Source organism: Leucoraja erinacea, chromosome 17, assembly GCF_028641065.1.
Source record: "Leucoraja erinacea ecotype New England chromosome 17, Leri_hhj_1, whole genome shotgun sequence".
Taxonomy (NCBI): domain Eukaryota; kingdom Metazoa; phylum Chordata; class Chondrichthyes; order Rajiformes; family Rajidae; genus Leucoraja; species Leucoraja erinaceus.
The window spans coordinates 26,682,156-26,701,849 of record NC_073393.1 but is presented as its reverse complement, the minus strand read 5'-3'; the positions used below and the strand labels follow the sequence as shown (position 1 = coordinate 26,701,849).

Genomic DNA, 19,694 nt, shown 5'->3' with positions numbered 1-19,694 from the left:
TTGCTTCCTGTTTGCCAGCCAGTTCTCTATCCACATCAATACTGAACCCCCAATGCCGTGTGCTTTAAGTTTGTATACTAATCTCTTATGTGGGATCTTGTCGAAAGCCTTCTGAAAGTCCAGATACACCACATCCACTGGTTCTCCCCTATCCACGCTAATAGTTACATCCTCGAAAAATTCTATAAGATTCGTCAGACATGATTTACCTTTCGTAAATCCATGCTGACTTTGTCCAATGATTTCACCACTTTCCAAATGTGCTGCTATCCCATCTTTAATAACTGACTGTAGCAGTTTCCCCACTACCGATGTTAGACTAACTGGTCTGTAATTCCCCGTTTTCTCTCTCCCTCCCTTCTTAAAAAGTGGGGTTACGTTTGCTACCCGCCAATCCTCAGGAACTACTCCAGAATCTAGGACTCTTTATGACAAGTTTTGAGTAAAATTTCAGAACTTCTTTAACTACAAAACCCCTGTAAGGGAGCATTGTAAGAAGGCAAAACAATGTGAGCTTGTATTTTTACCATTGCACCTACTTCCACAGAGGGCTCTATCTAGCAACCAACCTGAGAAGTGGTCATGTTCACTGCAAGTGTAATTGGAGTAGCTGCTTTACACCAGAGCCAAAGCACTGGTGTGACCTGGGTGTGAAGCAGAGATGCTGTGTCATTTGTTGATGGGTTCTGCAATGTCATGTTGAGGTTGTACCTCTTTATCAATAAAAATAAGAATCAGTGTGCAGGTCCACCACCGACTTTCTGGCAATTGGTGGTCCAGTCCCGACTGTAATACAAACAAAATCCCCCTCACACCCCCAGTTCCCCCTGAAAATGTGGCGGCTGGGGAGGCGCCTGGGAGAGCAGGCTGGGAGAGGCGGCTGATCTCAATCCCATCTGGACTTCAGCGCCACTTGGCGGTCGAATTTGCTGCCTGCAGCCAGGGCTCTGGAATTCCGACCTGGTCAGAGCTGGCAGACCCATTCCCATAGCTGACCTCTTCAGCTGACTTTGCGGGCCCCTCCGAGGCCATGACGTCCGTTGAACTGGCAAAACAGATCATCCAGAAAGGCTCTGGAACCAAGGGTGCCAGAAACTCGGTGGCGGACCTGTCGATACCTTCTTTTGTTATTTTTCTGAATAACGCATGAAATGCTTGATATTGTTCATCACTCTTTCATATTGAAATTTACAAATATCTTGTTTGCACAAGGTGAACTACTTGGCTATCTGTGTAAGAGGTGAGCTAGAAGTAGCCTTGCTGTAAATATTAAACCAGGCACACCCAGTTCTCTAAAAACCACTTATTCCAAGTGTCATAGACTAATTTGAGCTGATTGCTTCTCAGTAACGACTCCAATTTCCAAAAAGAAGATGGAAGACACCAGCTGTTTCAAGAACAAATTAGTTTCAAGTTCACCATCAGTTACTTTCATCGACTAGCTGCCGAATACCAATTTTTCACCTGCATGAAACTAGTTGTATTTAATTAGGCAATAATGGATGCTTCTGCTTAATCATTAGTTTGCTAAGATGTTGCAGTGATTGTAATACGACAAAAACACGCTGAATTTATAATGGATGCTGCAAGAAAGTAAGATTTAGGTTGCTCCCATTGGATTGAAGTTGAGACAGAAAAATCTGTTTAATAAATATAAACAATAAATATTTTTTTATTGTGAAACTGATTAAAAATAAGAAAATATAACTGAAAGAAATGATGATTTTTAAATAGACCTTCAGATTTTCCACTTCAGTGTATACATCAAGTTACTAATGAGATGTTTTTGCAGAACAGATGATAATTGCACAGACTGCTGTTACTTTTGCATATTACGTTTCAGTTAAAAACAATACAAGACAAATTAAGCTGATAATAGGATAGTAAAACCAAGTTGTAAATGCTGTCATTGCGGGAACACGGTTCAACTGATGAGGAAGATTTATCAGATAGATACATGGCACTCTTTCATTACGCTATAAAAACACAAGAGGTTCTGAAGGGTTATAAATGCAAAGGAATAAAAGTAGTGGAAGAGAATGACCCAATGTACCCCAACCTCGGGATTAACATTCCCGTCACGCACTGGATACAATTGTGGAGTGCTGCTGACAATTTTTTTCTTTCTATAATGTGGAATGAAATACCAGTCTGTTTCAAGAACAACTACACAAAGATAGGATGTCACTGGCTCCAGACTTAATCTTCTGTTTAATCCTGAAAAGATCAACTGCAGTGTAGTTGTAAAAGTTTCATCACATTAAATGCTCTGTAACATTGTGAATACACAAATAGAACAACATAGGCATTAGGTCACCCATGTTATTGATGCGAGAGTGAGCGAGAGATCTTTCTCGAGGTATTCTCCTGCTTTTAATAGGTCCGGTATTGTTCCTGTCTGTAAAGCCTTGGTTCAGTTTGTAGGAAAAGGGGAATCTAAATCAATAGTCCACTTGTTGGGAACAAATGAATTATTCTTACATGAATGTAATGCAGCACTTCCACAGCCCACTGAACAGCTTTGTGAAGGAGATGAACTGTGCAAAATCATCTGCAGCTCTCAGTAATAACGCATTGTGCAAGTTAATTTTTATTTCATATACTGGGACAAGACTCTGTCCTTGTGTAAGAACAACTTATGAAAGGGAAAAAAAAAGTCATTGCAATGAAACATGATACATGAGAACATCTTAAGTGCGTTTGGGGGATAAAGCACCTCACAGTGTGTTAAACCCTCAGAAGTGTACCTTGCAATGGTACATTTTTCAGCAGATCTGCGTGATTGTGGGGAATAGTGCACTGCAAAGAATTTGTGTGACTAAAGTGCTAATTGCTTTTAATGTAATGTGATGTGCAAGCTCCCCAGGTGCATCAGATCCGTTCGAGTACTTTACATATTGGGTACATTTTGTTCCGTGTGTAAAGTACAATTTCTTTACCGAGACTAGCATGCTTAACGTAATACGTCAGTAAAACCTTTTTTCTCTAATTAATCTAACGAAGATCTTTGACTTGACCAGTGATGAATGTACGAAAAGTGGCAGGCCGGCAAATCCAGGGCAAAAATCAAAAAGGGCCACTTTTCAGCATAATAGTATGAGGGGTAAGAGTGTTGTAAAAACAGGCCTGAAGGCTTTGTGTCTCAATGCAAGGAGCATTCGTAATAAGGTGGATGAGTTGAATGTGCAGATAGCTATTAATGACCATGATATAGTTGGGATCACGGAGACATGGCTCCAGGGTGACCAAGGCTGGGAGCTGAACATCCAGGGATATTCAATATTCAGGAGGGGAGACAGAAAGGGAAAGGAGGTGGGGTAGCGTTGCTGGTTAGAGAGCAGATTAACGCAATAGAAAGGAAGGACATTAGCTTTGAGGATGTGGAATCGATATGGGTAGAGCTGCGAAACACTAAGGGGCAGAAAATGCTAGTGGGAGTTGTGTACAGGCCACCTAACAGTAGTAGTGGAGTTGGGGATGGCATCAAACAGGAAATTAGAAATGCGTGCAACAAAGGTAAAACAGTTATAATGGGTGACTTCAATCTACATATAGATTGGGTGAATCAAATTGGCAAGGGTGCTGAGGAAGAGGATTTCTTGGAATGTATGCGGGATAGTTTTCTAAACCAACATGTAGAGGAACTAACGAGAGAGCAGGTTATTCTAGACTGGGTATTGAGTAATGAGGAAGGGTTAGTTAGCAGTCTTGTTGTGCGTGGCCCCTTGGGCAAAAGTGACCATAATATGGTTGAGTGCTTCATTAGGATGGAGAGTGACATCGTTAATTCAGAAACAAGGGTCCTGAACTTAAAGAAAGGTAACTTTGAGGGTATGAGACATGAATTGGCCAAGATAGACTGCCGATTGATTCTTAATGGGTTGACGGTGGATATGCAATGGAAGGCATTTAAAGACTGCATGGATGAACTACAACAATTGTTCATCCCAGTTTGGCAAAAAAATAAATCAGGGAAGGTAGTGCATCCGTGGATAACAAGGGAAATCAGGGATAGTATCAAAACAAAAGATGAAGCGTACAAATTAGCCAGAAAAAGCAGCCTACCAGAGGACTGGGAGAAATTCAGAGACCAGCAGAGGAGGACAAAGGGCTTAATTAGGAAAGGGAAAATAGATTATGAAAGAAAACTGGCAGGGAACATAAAAACTGACTGCAAAAGCTTTTATAGATATGTGAAGAGAAAAAGATTAGTTAAAACAAATGTAGGTCCCTTGCAGTCAGAAACGGGTGAATTGATCATGGGGAACAAGGACATGGCAGACCAATTGAATAACTACTTTGGTTCTGTCTTCACTAAGGAAGACATCAAAAATCTGCCGGAAATAGCAGGGGACCGGGGGTCAAATGAGATGGAGGAACCGAGTGAAATCCAGGTTAGCCGGGAAGTGGTGTTAGGTAAATTGAATGGATTAAAGGCCGCTAAATCCCCAGGGCCAGATAGGCTGCATCCCAGAGTACTTAAGGAAGTAGCCCCAGAAATAGTGGATGCATTAGTGATAATTTTTCAAAACTCTTTAGATTCTGGAGTAGTTCCTGAGGATTGGAGGGTAGCTAATGTAACACCATTTTTTTAAAAAGGGAGGGAGAGAGAAAACGGGGAAATACAGACCAATTAGTCTAACGTCGGTAGTGGGGAAACTGCTAGAATCAGTTATTAAAGATGGGATAGCAGCACATTTGGAAAGTGGTGAAATCATTGCACAAAGTCAGCATGGATTTATGAAGGGTAAATCATGTCTGACGAATCTTATAGAATTTTTCGAAGATGTAACTAGTATAGTGGATAAGGGAGAACCAGTGGATGTGTTGTATCTGGACTTTCAGAAGGCTTTCGACAAGGTCCCACATAAGAGATTAGTATACAAACTTAAAGCACACGGTATTGGGGGTTCGGTATTGATGTGGATAGAGAACTGGTTGGCAGACAGGAAGCAAAGAGTAAGAGTAAACGGGTCCTTTTCACAATTGCAGGCAGTGACTAGTGGGGTACCGCAAGGCTCAGTTCCGGGACCCCAGCTATTTACGATATATATTAATGATTTGGACGAGGGAATTGAATGCAACATCTCCAAGTTTGCGGATGACACGAAGCTGGGGGGCAGTGTTAGCTGTGAGGAGGATGCTAGAAGGCTGCAAGGTGATTTGGATAGACTGGGTGAGTGGGCAAATGCATGGCAGAGGCAGTATAATGTGGATAAATGTGAGGTTATCCACTTTGGTGGCAAAAACAGGAAAGTAGATTATTATCTGAATGGTGGCTGATTAGGAAAGGGGGAGATGCAACAAGACCTGGGTGTCATGGTACACCAGTCATTAAAAGTGGGCATGCAGGTGCAGCAGGCAGTGAAGAAGGCGAATGGTATGTTAGCATTCATAGCAAAAGGATTTGAGTATAGGAGCAGGGAGGTTCTACTGCAGTTGTACAGGGTATTGGTGAGACCACACCTGGAGTATTGTGGGTTACACAAAAAAGCTGGAGAAACTCAGCGGGTGCAGCAGCATCTATGGAGCGAAGGAAATAGGCAACGTTTCGGGCCGAAACCCTTCTTCAGACTGTGTAACCTTCGATTCTCCAGCATCTGCAGTTCCCTCTTAAACCTGGAGTATTGTGTACAGTTTTGGTCTCCTAATCTGAGGAAAGACATTCGTGCCATAGAGGGAGTACAGAGAACGTTCACCAGACTGATTCCTGGCATGGCAGGACTTTCATATGAAGAAAGACTGGATAGACTCGGTTTGTACTCGCTAGAATTTAGAGGATTGAGGGGGGATCTTATAGAAACTTACAAAATTCTTAAGGGGTTGGACAGGCTAGATGCAGGAAGATTGTTCCCGATGTTGGGGAAGTCCAGAACAAGGGGTCACAGTTTAAGGATAAGGGGGAAATCTTTTAGGACCGAGATGAGGAAAACTTTTTTCACACAGCGAGTGGTGAATCTCTGGAATTCTCTGTCGCAGAAGGTAATTGAGGCCAGTTCATTGGCTATATTTAAGAGGGAGTTAGATGTGGCCCTTGTGGCTAAAGGGATCAGGGGGTATGGAGAGAAGGCAGGTACAGGATATTGAGTTGGATGATCAGCCATGATCATATTGAATGGCGGTGCAGGCTCGAAGGGCCGAATGGCCTACTCCTGCACCTATTTTCTATGTTCTATGTTTCTATGAATACAGAATGACAGTGTTCTCCTTTTCGCTTCTTTGCCTCAGCTTAGCTGTGAATCATAGATGGAAGAGGGATTGTAGCTAACAGTGGCACTTTAAGCAGTTTCTAAGTCTCAAGCTTTTGATTATAAAAGTAAAAACATGGAGAAATCTCAACACAGACATTATTATAAAGGGCTTTAATAATCTGTTATAATGTTCGTAGTAATTATTATCTGCAGATAATAAACCTAAAAGTTATAATAACAAGGAACTGCAGATGCTGGTTTAGCACGACCAGACACAAAATGTTGGAATAACTCAGTGTGTCTGGCAGCATCCGTTAAGAAGGTGACTGAATGCGGTGGGGGAGGGGAGGAAGTGGGGATGGAGGGGAGAAAGAAAGCTGGAAGAGCGGAAGGGCAGGACAAAGCAAGTAATCGGTGAACATGGCAAGGGTTTTTTTTGATAGGCCGATTGTTGGTCAAAGGCCAGTGATGAAAAAAACAGGTATGAGCCAAAAGGATAAAGAGTTGTAAATTGTGAAGCTCGAGGATAGAAAAGTTGTGAATTGTGAAGCTGGAGGAATGAAAAGGAAGATGGGAGAGGGGAATAACTGGTGCAAGGTCTCCCTGAGTTAATGTGGAGGGGAGTGAGGGGGGAAAGAAAAGAGTTTGGAGGAGAAATGGGAGGGGGGAAGGGGTTGTTTGTAGACGTTAGTTAAAATAGGATAAATCAACATTCATAGCATTGGGTTGTAAGCTATCCAAGCGGAATATGAGGTGCTGCTCCTCTAATATGTGTGTGGCCTCGGGCAAAATATATCCTACATTTTATGTGGCATCTTTCTAAAACAAAAATAATCTTTCCAGTTTTCAACAAATTGCATTTTAAGACATTGTATTTCTGCACATGTTCAATGTGTAAATCGATCTTGTTTGTCACCCATGTCCCTTCTGTTATCAGACCTCTGAACAACTCTTCTATGAGCTAGGGTATAGTCCTGATCTTCCAGCCTACCTCATTGTGGGCATTGAACTTTTTATCTGAGAAAACTATATTCTGCACTTATTTCTATACTGTGCTGGTACCTCTCTCAATGCTCTTCCTGTGTATTTGATCATATTCAAGTATTATCAGATTGATTGGATAACTCAAAAGCAAAAGCTTTCCACGGTATATCGGTATGTGGCAATAATAAATCAACACCAATATCAATACCAATAAAAGCTTTGCAGTCAACCAGCGCAAAGAATAATAATTTAAATCTGCCACTATCGTGGTCCTGTTATATGACGGTATGGGATGTGGATCGTCACTTATAGTCATGGGTTTTACAATGCAAAGTTGCAGATATTTTACCGATATTATTTAAATGCAGAATAGAGACGTGTATGCAAATGTGCATTTGTTTAAAAAAAAATCTGTTGCATGATTCACTTGCACAAATGACCTTTATTTAGTAAAAGGCATATATCTAAACACGTTGAATGTGTGATTGCGATCTGTATGCAGGAGTGCTTATTCAGCATAGCTCATTTCTGGAGTATGGCAAGGTCTTCTTTATTTCAAGGTGTCCTCTGTTCTTTCATTTGATTGCTTTATCTTGCATTCACAATGTTTTTTTATAAAAGGCAAAGAATCAGCTAAATCTCTGTGCACACGTGTACGTTAGAACAACAGTAGCTATATGCCCAATAGTAAAACAGACATGCAACTCGGGAGACTCTGTCATGGATTTAGGGGAGACCCAGTAGAGCTTCAAAAATCACCTTTTGTGTCACAAATTCAGAAGTCATGAAAATGATACAGAAGTGTGACCACTGTTGTATGCATTTAAGGTGCCCTGTAGTTGTGTATGTATTTTACTGCTGTGACCAGTATAGGTGCCCTGTGGTTCTGTACATATTCCACTGCAATATACACAAAAGTTGCCCAATAGTTGTGTATGTGTACTACTGTTGTAAACACTAGAGCTGCCCCGCAGACAATTGAACTGCAAATGCTGGAATCTTGTGTAGGACACAAAGTGCTATCAACTCAGCAGGTCAGGTAGCGTCTCTGAACAACATGAATAGGCAACTTTTCAAGTTGGGACTCTTCTTCAGACTCTGAAGAGTCTAAAGGTGCCCTGGAGTTGTGTACATATTTTACTAATGTGTGCACTAAAGGTGTCTCATAGGTAAAGAGTCATACAGTACGGTAACAGTCTCTTCAGTCCAACTTGCCCATCGCGACCAAGATGCTCCATCTACATTGCCACCTTCCCACGTGTGGCCCAGATCCCCCTAAACCTTCCCTCTCCATGAACTTCTCCAAATATCTTTTAAATGTTGCTGCAGTACCTGCCTCCTCTGGCAGCTTGTTCCATTTACAATCTGTATGAAAGAGTTGTCCCTCTGGGGCAAATCCTAGTAAATCTTTCCCCTTGCCTTAAACCATGGTTCTCGATTACCCGACTGGGTAAAAGACTGTGCGTTCCATTCTCCTCATGATCTTAGACATAGAAACATAGAAAATAGGTGCAGGAATAGGCCATTCAGCCCTTCGAGCCTGCACCGCCATTCAATATAATCATGGCTGATCATCCAACTCAGTATCCCGTACCTGCCTTCTCTAAAAAGCGAAGAATAGAATGCACAGTCGTTTATCCGGAGTAGGGGAAATGACCACTCTTTTCTGTCGATTCTCCTCATGATCTTATCCATCTCTATAAGATCATACCGCCTTCTTGCAAGCTCCAATTTTATTTTATGTCGTTGTGTATTTATATTGAACCCCTGATCTCAAATTTAATTTCATGATTTCAACAGAAACAGAGTTTGGCCTACATAACCTACCAATGCACCCTCTAGCAGATACAACAGAGGGTGAATAACTAACCTCACGAGTTTGGAATGAGGTTATCATGCTCATGGTGTAAAATATAGAATTTTAATAATACCATTCAGTACTAAGGTCCCCTTGACAGATTTGAATAGATTCTCATGAAGCTTATTGAGCTTCCTTTTCTGATGATAAATTGTTTCATTTGTATGTTGTTTAGGATTTTTTTTGTTGCAACATTAGTTATCAAAATCGTAGGAAAATAGAGTAGAGTTTCTGTAATGCCAGCAGACAGTTGAGTCTAATGACAGACCAGCAACAAACATTTCTCTCTCTTTAGATCTTAAGTAAAGTAATGCACTAACTATCATCATTTGGATCATTCTTTTGTATCTCAGCAACATTCCTAAACTATCTCTAGGTATACAATGAAAATATGTGTGGGGCTTTGAACTCGTGCAGAACTAAAGGCTGCTAGTTCTCCATGATAGCTTTACAGTCAATGCAATTTTGAAATTGTTTTGTTACATACTTTTCAACAAAAAACCTTTTGAAACCGCAAAATTATTTGCTGTTACTAATATTGTTTCAGCATTTAAAATTGTACTTGAGTGTCATTCAACAAATGACTGAAGGTATCCTGTACTCCTGTGATTCCCAACTAACGGGAGAAAATTTTGGCGCATCAAAGTTTTTGTTCAAGGATTACTGACATCTGAACCTTGAGATGTGAGATGTCCTCCAATGTAACTAATAAATGAGTTTGTTCAATTGCAAGCAGAACACACTGCTGACTCCTGTGTGTTTTTTCAAACACAGTTAAGAACTCTATGCAATTTCTTGCAGATTTGGGAAGAGCTGTTCCCAAACCAAGCTGCGATGCAATCCAACAGTATGTTTGTATGTGGTGCATCTGTGGAAGTTTTTTGTAGTCATTGAAGTACTATATTTCCTCAGTCCTCTGGGGAAGTAGAGACAATAGGGTATTCGATGTAGTTGATCCAGGATAGATAATTGGTTATATTTGCCAAGATACCTGAAGCTCTCAACTATTTAATTTCAACATCTCTTCCCACAAATTCTGCCCAATCAGCTAACCGTCAATTTTATGTCATTAATGCTCAATTAATCTTTGTTTTGCTTTTGGTCCTAGATGTTCCTTAATTTTAAAATACAGTATTCACCTTGCGAGGAATCAGTTGTGATACATTTGCTTAAGTGACTGAGGTAAAAGATGGCCAATATACCGCAAATAATTCAAAGAAGTCAAGTATCCGTGATGGACTAACTAAGAATATGAAGGAAAGATACAAAATGTAAAAAAGGCAAATTAGATTAATGAGGGAGAATGGAATAGAAATGTGTAGAGAAGGAAAGATTAAAAGCTGTGTACTTATTTAATTGCAGTGAATGTGAAATTGAGTAATTGGGACTCGGAGTGGCGTCCCATTATACATTAGTTCTGCTCCAGCCTCTGAAAGATTAGATTGCTACAAATGCTTGCATTCCTTCTGTTAAGGCACCACCTCCGATGAATTGTTATTTGTGCTGCTGTTAGATGGTATTGTACAAAACTGCCCCATTATAGTCGGTGAGGAAACCAGACGTATAACTGCAAACGGATTATCTGCACTGAATTTTCTATTTCTCTCGTGCCCATGATAAGAAGGCTCATTAACAGCACATGTTTCTCATAAACTTTGTGGACTCCAAGTTATCTTTACATGCAATGGCCAGCTGGACTTTATCATATCAAACTGTCACAGAATATAATTTAAAGCTCAGTTCCGCCAACGGGAATGATGAGCAATTGCCCTGTTTCAAAATCAATTGGATGTTGCTAAATTAAACTGATTATGGAGAGAGAAAAATACAGCATGGTGGTGGAATTTATATAAATTCACTTTTCATTTCTGGAGTTGTTCCCTTTCCACTGGCTAAGACATGAGCTGGAGGAGATGAATGCCACAGATGCGGTCATGGTGTTTTGATGGAGACGGCTGCAGGAAGTCTCACAGCAGCCGAGTAAGCAAGCTCATTACTTGCATCCTGTGGCAGCTGCAGGGTACGGTGGCAGGAGGAGTTCTCGGCATTGTGCTGGGTGCGGCCAAACCCCCTTTAGTTTATTATCACGTGTACCAAGGTACAGTGAAAAGCTTTTTGTTGTGTGCTATCCAGTCAGCGGAAAGACTAAACCTGATTCCAATCAAGCCGTCCACAGTGTTCAGATACAAGGTAAGGGAATAACGTTTAGCTCAAGATAACGTCCAGTAAAGTCCAATTAAAGATAGTCTGAAGGGCTCCAATGCGGTAGATGGTAGCTCAGGTCTACTCTCTAGTTGTTGATAGCATGGTTTAGTTGCCTGATAACAAATGGGAATCTGGATACATCAGCAATCCAGTACCACGAGGACACCAAGCCTTTAAGTGAGGATATTCTAAATTGCCATATCTCTTACAGGAGGAAGATAGAGGACCACCTGGACAGTAATAACAGCAGGCAGGTGTGGCAGGGGTCCAGTATCTCACCAACTATAAGACCAACCTTGGAGCTGTTGAAGGTGACGCCTCGCTGGCAGAGGAGCTGAACCACTTCTTTGCTCGCTTTGAAGTGGAGCCACCCGAGACAGCCACATCACAGCACATGGTCCACAGCAGCCTACCCCTCAAGATAGAGAAGCATGAGATGAGGCGCACTCTGCGGGCCATCAATCCAAGGAAGGCTACTGGTCCGGACGGCGTATCTGGACGCGTGTTGAAGGACTGCGCAGACCAGCTGGCTGGAGTCCTTACAAGGATTTTTAACCAGTCTCTGGCCCAGTCCACTGTCCCACCCTGTCTGAAGTCCTCCACCATAGTCCCCTTGCCCAAAAAAACCAACATCTCCAGCCTCAACGACTACCGGCCAGTCGCACTCACACCAGTGGTGATGAAGTGTTTTGAAAAACTGGTCCGGGGTCACATCACATCACTTCTGCCCCGAAGCTTTGACCCCCACCAGTTTGCGTACAGAGCGAATAGATCCACAGAGGACGCTGTAGCCACAGCTCTCCATGCTGCACTGTCTCACCTGGAGCAGCGGGGGAGCTACGTGCGGATGCTCTTTGTGGACTACAGCTCTGCTTTTAATACTATCCTTCCCCACAAACTGGTGGACAAACTGGGGGACTTGGGACTTCCACACTCCACCTGTACGTGGATAAATAGCTTCCTGTCGGGTCGAAGCCAGAGAGTCAGAGTGGGCCATCACACATCCACGGCCCTCAGCCTCAGTACCGGCTCTCCACAGGGCTGCGTACTGAGCCCCCTGCTCTACACCATCTACACGCATGACTGCACCCCCGCCCACCACAGCAACACCATTGTCAAATTTGCGGATGACACTACAGTGGTGGGACTCATCTCCGCGGGGGACGAGTACGCCTACCGGGATGAGGTGGAGCAGCTGACAGTGTGGTGCGAAGAAAATAACCTGCTCCTCAACACCTCAAAGACGAAGGAGGTAATAATAGACTTCAGGAAAAACAAAACGGACATGGTACCACTGACCATCAGAGGGGACTGTGTAGAGAGGGTGGCGGATTTCCGCTTCCTGGGAATCCACATTGAGGAGGACCTGACGTGGAGCGTGAACACCACTGCGCTGCTAAAAAAGGTCCAGCAGAGACTGCACTTCCTGAGGGTGCTCAGGAAGAACAACATCACTCAGAGGCTGCTGCTGTCCTTTTATCGGTGCTCCATTGAGAGCATACTAACATACTGTGTATGCGTGTGGTACACCAGCTGCACAGCGGCTCAGAGGAAAGCGCTCCAGAGGGCCATTGACAACGCCCAGAGGATTGTCGGCTGCCCTCTCCTTACCTTGGAGGACCTACACAGTTCCCGCTGCACCAAAAAAACCCAGAATATAATAAAGGACATCTCCCACCCCGGACACTCCCTGTTTGAACTGTTGCCGTCAGGCAGACGGTACAGATCCACAAGGACAAGGACAAATAGACTAAAAAACAGTCTTTACCCCACTGCTATAAAAGCACTAAATGTGGCCGCCAAGGAACGCAGGGGCGATACAGACTAAGGGACTGTGGTAACGGTGAAATCGACAGAAGGATGGAGGGTTGGGTGTGTATGCGTGCTTTGTCTGTGATTTTTATTTATTTGCTTATCTTTATTATTTTACCGTGGATGTTTCATTAGCTTTAGAAATGTTTGAATGCTGCACTGACTGGCTGACATTTTAAATTTCGTTGTACATGGCCCATGTTACAATGACAATAAAGAAACTATTCTATTCTATTCCTTTGGCCAAGATCAGATTTAGCGTAGTGGAGAGATACAGCGTGAAAACAGGCCCTTCTGCCCACTGAGTCCACACTGACCAACAATCACCCGTACACTAGTTCTATCCTACACACTAGGGACAATTTACAGAAGCCAATTGACCTACACATCTTTGGAACATACGTGGAAACCGGAGCAACTGCAGAAAAACCCATGCGGTCTCAGGGAGAACATACAGACAGCACCTGTAGTCCGGATTGAACCCTGCATTAACTATAGATGTTCTATGGTACTCTCAGTAGGCTTCGAAGAGATGGCCTAATTCTGCTCCTATGATTTATGAACTGATTTGCGTGTGAAGATGTGTTTGTTTCCAGCAGTATTTCTGCTCCTATCTTTTTAGAGTGGTAGGTCATAATTTTTGTCTGGAACATTCTACTGGCATGGTGTAAATCTCGATATGAATAGCCATTCCTGGCCAAGATCAGATTAGCGTAGTGGAGAGATACAGCGTGAAAACAGGCCCTTCTGCCCACTGAGTCCACACTGACCAACAATCACCCGTACACTAGTTCTATCCTACACACTAGGGACAATTTACAGAAGCCAATTGACCTACACATCTTTGGAACATACGTGGAAACCGGAGCAACTGCAGAAAAACCCACGCGGTCTCAGGGAGAACATACAGACAGCACCCGTAGTCAGGATTGAACCCAGGTATCTGGCGCTGTAAGGCATTAACTATAGAGCTGTACTACTGTGCCACCCTTCTCAGAGACTTGGAAGTTGCAAGATGGCACCAGTACGTGGCAACTCTCTGCATGCTGTTCCAGGAGAGGATCTATTGTCTGAAGAAGTCTGAAGAAAGATCCCGACACAAAATCGTTACCAATGCATGTCTTCCAGAGATGTTGCCTGACCCGCTAAGTTACTCAAGCACTTATTGTCTTCTTTTTTCTATTGTATAAGCGAGTTCGGTATTTCGACTGTGAATGCCCAGGTCATAGGTCACTCGTGATAAACATTCTTGGCAGCTGTGCTGCTGCATGAATACAGACCTGCGTTTCATCCGTAGTCAGGGTCGAACCCGGGTCTCCGGCGCTGCAAACGCAGTTGAATTGCTATTGGACCGAACCCGTCCACTGCTGAGTGTCTCATCCCTGTCCAGGGGTGGTCAGAGATGTCTGGGGTGACCCTGGACCGACGGGACTCCGATCCGGAGCAGTGGCGGTCCAGGCTTACAGCCAGTGTGGAGAAGATGCGCTAACTCCAGCTCAATTCTGCCTGTCTTTTTTTAATTTCTTGAGTCATAGGGTGGTGAATCTGCGGAATTCAGTGCGACAGACTGCTGTGCTGTATTTTTAAGGTGGTGGGTGGGTGTCAAGGATTATGGGGAGAAGGCAGGAGAATGGAAAGGGAATTAGTCATGATTGAATGGCGTAGGCTCGATGGGCTGAAATGCCTAATTCTGCTCCTATGATTTATGAACTGATTTGCTGGGCCAGGTGTGTCTGGAACATTCTACTGGAGAAGATGGTGGAATCAGATATGATAGCAGCATTTAAGAAGCATTTAGACAGGCACATGAACAGGCAGGGAATGCAGGGATATAGATCATGAGTAGGCAGATGGAATTAGTTCAATTTTGCATCATAGTTAGCACAGACAGTGTAAACCGAAGGATCTGTCCTGTGTTATGTTATTTTATGGTATACCTTCAAATCTTAGAATATCCTAAAGTCCATGTAATTAGAAAATCTGCAAAAATTAAATACTCATCCTGATGGTGAGTTTGTTTTTAATGCAGGATAAGAAACCAATGGTCAGGTTTGACTATACGTCATATTTGAATTATCTAATCCATGCAGTGGAGTAAGTTGTCTGACGTTAAGTAAAGCTTTAAGAGGAAGCTAAAATGTACAGGTTAGGGGCCAAAGTGACTGGTACAATCCATGCGTTTGTAGAAAATGGGGTTGTGTTAATATTGTTTACATGATGAACACAGAAAGGCAGCAGAGTTCTTTGCAGCTTCAGTGTAGACCCATGTATGCATCATGTGCAAATAATCAAATGTGGCTTCCTCCACTATTTCTGCCATTTTGCGCTGGGAAAACAGTGAACCGTTCACCCATTTTTCTCTCTGGTACTTTAAACCTACCACTATTTTTGTTGACTCCAATCCTTCGGGGCATTAGATCAGTTAATACTCTCCATTAAACAGTTACGTCAAACTCGAGTTCAATTGATAGAGTAAAGGAGAAGACACCAACTACAGAATATAGTTCGCAACATTCATCCAATTCATCGACTTAGCTTAGCATTACAGTGTGGAAACAGGCTTTTCGGCCTACTGTGCCCACGCTGACAAATGTACACTAGTTCTATCCTACACCTGAGGAACAATGTATAGAAGACTACAAACCTACAAACCTGCACATCTTTGGAATGTGGGAGAAAACCAGAGCCTGGAGAAAACCCATGAGGTCACAGAGAGAATGTACAAACTCCTGACAGTTAGCATCCGTAGTCAGGATTGAACCAAAGTCTCAGTTGCTGTAAGACGGCAACTCTACCACTGTGACGCCTCCAAACATTTCTTACCATTTACTCATTAGAATGGAGCATTAAAACTCCTCATTGTGTCAACTTTCCTGTTTTGGTAATCGTAAAGAAAACCCTTTCTTTGTTAAATAAAGCTGAACCTAAACGTGATTTGGCATTCTGCCGTCAATGCCTTGCTTAGATCATGCATTTGGAAGCTGTCTCTGAAGTGGCATGAAGGCCTAGATTAATCAGCAAGTACTGGCAGAGGGCAAAAATAAGCAAGTGAAACTTGAGAAGAAGAATGGGAAGAGAAGGAGGAGAAGAAAGAGAAACCTAAAAGGGATTGAAATTGAGCTGCTATATTCTAATGGGGATAATTAGAGTATTCCAACAACCTCTTTGCACCATGTCAAATTTCACACTTTGTAATGAAAAATTTATTGGAACTGTTTAAATTCTTAAGAACAATAATTTTGCATGTAGAACATGATCTATAAAGAACTGCAATTCTTCCATTTCAAAGTGGACTGAAGTGTTTAAGGAGAGGCAGTGAGTTTGCACTTGGCTAAGTTCAACGTTGTATCATCTTTAGAGACTTGTCTCTGATTACATTAAAGATGTAAAGCATTTAAATTCATCTCTCAACAGGCAATAACTTTAATAGCTTATGCATTTGCCTATTTTTGGCTGTTTCCCTATAAACAGAATAACGTAATAGGTTACTGATTTGTCTTTACTTGGCAGAACTTCAAAGTATCAGTCATTTCTAGTAGAGGGATGACAAAGAGTGCCTTTATTTTGCACACAATCTTGTCTTTCAGGTTTGTGATGCAGTATTAATGTTACATGGCTATCATTTTCAATAATGTCTCCTGTGTTTAGATGAATTCATACAAGCTCTTATGCTATGAGTTTTAATTCATTGAATGAGGAATTCCACCTGCAAGCAACTCTGAAACAATAGAAATGCATTTATTTTTGCTCTCCATCAGAATTCTAGTATTTCCAAACAGAATCAGTTGCATCATGATTCTTTTCTAACTCCCTCGTTGTCTAAAACTGTGAAATCTCTGAAACAACAAGATGCAGTGTAGAAATGGCAAAGCAAAAAAATGCCAAATGCCAGAGAGTGGTGGGTACTGCTCAATCTATCACTGGTACTGACCTTCCCATCATCCAAGGAATCTATAGGAGGCGCTGCCTCAACAAGGCACCCACCATCATCAAAGATCCACACAGCCCTGACCACGTTCTCATTTCATTCCTAACATTAGGAAGAAGTTAAAGGAGTCTGAAAACTGTGACCACCAAGTCTAAGAATAGCTTCTTCCCAACAAATACCAGTCTTTTGTACACTACAACAAAACTGACCTCAGCTATGAATTATGGACTGTCTTTGGTTCCACTAACTTTGGTGATTTTTTTTTTGCACTAGTATCGGGGTTATTAATTTATTTAATTTTTGTCTTTAAATATTATTTGCATATTATGTTTAGAGGCCTGATATGCTGCTGGAAATAAGAATTTCATTGGTCTGTTGTCGGTACATATGACAATTTAAAAAGTCTTGACACTTGTCTCTTGAATTGATCAGGCAAATTGATCAGGTCGCCTAACAGAAACTGATGACGGTGCTAGCGTAAAGATTCATGAGGATGTTGATCCAAGTCCCACTCCAGAGATGAATACATGATGTAGTCCAACACTTCTTTATTATACTGAGTAACTGCTGGGTAGTCTTAAGATGTATCTTTCAGTTGAAATGTTAAAACGGGAATCTGTGGCCCCAAGTCCAATGGATGCAAGGATCCAATGGTAATCAACCAATACTGTTATATTACGAGCATATTATCTACTCAATTAGCTTTTAGACTGTTTAAAGAGTTGTTGTTGTTTTTCAAGCTGTTCTATTGGCCTGAAAAACAACACTGATAATCCTCCTTAAGTAATTTGTCAGCAGTGAAACCTCTTGGATTATAAGCAAAAAAAAAGTAAATTTTGGTTTAAATTGGTGAGAGTTTTTGCAACCAGTAATTATAATGGATATAATTTAGACTTTAGAGATTAGTGTAAATAGGTCCTTCTGTGCCTACTGAGTCTGCACCTACCAGCGATCACCCTGCACACTAGCATTACCCTGCACACCTGGGACAATTTACAATTTTACAGAAGCCAATTGTCCTACAAACTTGTACGTCTTTGGAGAGTGGGAGGAAACCAAGGCACCCAGAGAAAACCCACTTGATCAGAGGGAGAACGTACAAACTCTGTACTGACAGCACCTGTAGTCAGGATTAATAAGGAAAACATGATCTTGGATTTTCCATCCATAATTTGTTCGAATAAATTATAGATAGTTTATTTAAATTATTTTCATAACAGAATCATTGGTTCCACACAATCAATTGTTTCGCTGGTCGCTTTAAGTAAAAACAGGAAAGATTCAGCAAGTCCGTCAGCATCTGTGGAATGAGAAACAGTTAGTGGTGTAAGTCCAATACCTTATATGTGCAATGTTTTTACTATTTTCATGTATTATTGACAATTTTGCTTCTGATTTGCAATGATTTTTAAATTTGCATGAAAAAAAATTGTGGTATTCTTCAGTTTAATTTTTTTTAATTGTTTGCTCCAGCAGACATTTCTTGACGTTAGATTTAAATTGTTAAAGTAGTAGATTAACTGTCACTGGATCAAACAGTCATTGGGAATTGACCGTATTAAGTTGCTCCTTTTTCCGCATTTAGATTACCTGATACTGCACCTGACTTTTCTGAATGACAATGTTAATTGTCATTGACTGTAATAGAATATGAACATTATAGGCACTTGACACCACTTTAATGGTTTTGACTTTTCATTCCTGCAGGAGGAATCATGATGTGTGTGTGGAAAGCAGTTCCTTGAGCTGGAGGGTGGCATCACTGCATTCTTTCTTGGTGTTATTAACTTTACATGAAATATTGCTATTAATTTTGTTTTATAACCGCAATAATGCCATCTGCATTATTCTGAAAAGCAAGCAGATATTTGGCGTGACATTTTTAAGCCCTACTGTGAATACGTTGTTATGGATGCTACCAAGTGTGACTGCTATTGCATTTCAGCACCTTCTCTGAAGTAAAACAACATCTATGTTTGAGTTTGGGTTTTGTTTTACGTTTATTATTGCCATGTGTACCAAGGTACAGTGAAAAGCTTTGTTTTGCATGCGATCCAAACAGATCAGATACACTATACAAAAATATAATGAAGTCAAACTGAAGTACCATAGATAGATACATAGAATGTTCAATCGAAGAGAAGATTCTCAGTACCTAACGCACTGACATTGCTTTTTGTATCTCTGCAGCAATTCAGTGATCCTAATCAAAGTATTTTTTGCTGGCAAATTTGCATGCAGAAAACAGATGCCAATATTAACGGCAAGGTGAAAGAACTTGAAATCCTTAAGTGATATTAAGTTAAGATTTAAAATACCTCTTCGGTTAGCTTTTCAGGTTAGCTTTAAGAGAAAGTAAATTGTTTAAACTGGAGTGGAATTTATTGGTATTTATGTACTGCTGAAAGCTAATCTTGTTAAACATTCCCGTGTTAACAGTTGTGTAAGCGGAGGAGAAGGGGAGCGGTGGTTTTGAGGAAACTGGAAAACATGCAGATGCATTTTAAATATTTTAAACACACATTCGGCCATAAGAAAAAATATCTATGCACTGTTAAAAACCTAATTGTTGGGAAATAATGTTAGACTCCTTGTTAATTTGAGTATTGGATTGAATTTAGAGGCTGTTTGCTTACTGTTACTGAAAAATAAATTAATTTCAATGACCAAGCTGAATGGAGTGGGGTTTTGTCAGGTAATTAGTCATCAGCCTTTA

At 41.5% G+C, this 19,694-nt stretch overlaps 2 protein-coding genes across 7 annotated transcripts in view; both read left to right on the top strand.

Annotated features, from left to right (window-relative positions):
- wwox (WW domain containing oxidoreductase) overlaps positions 1-19,694 on the top strand; it is a 977,325-nt gene that overhangs the window by 515,034 nt on the left and 442,597 nt on the right. The gene's annotated exons all lie outside the window — the stretch shown is intronic.
- LOC129705329 (uncharacterized) overlaps positions 419-19,694 on the top strand; it is a 255,325-nt gene continuing 236,049 nt past the window's right edge. The window contains exon 1 of the mRNA XM_055648850.1: positions 419-5,427. Coding sequence (XP_055504825.1) covers positions 3,426-4,595 — 1,170 coding nt within the window. The 5' untranslated portion in view covers positions 419-3,425 and the 3' untranslated portion in view covers positions 4,596-5,427. The remainder of the gene's footprint in view (positions 5,428-19,694) is intronic.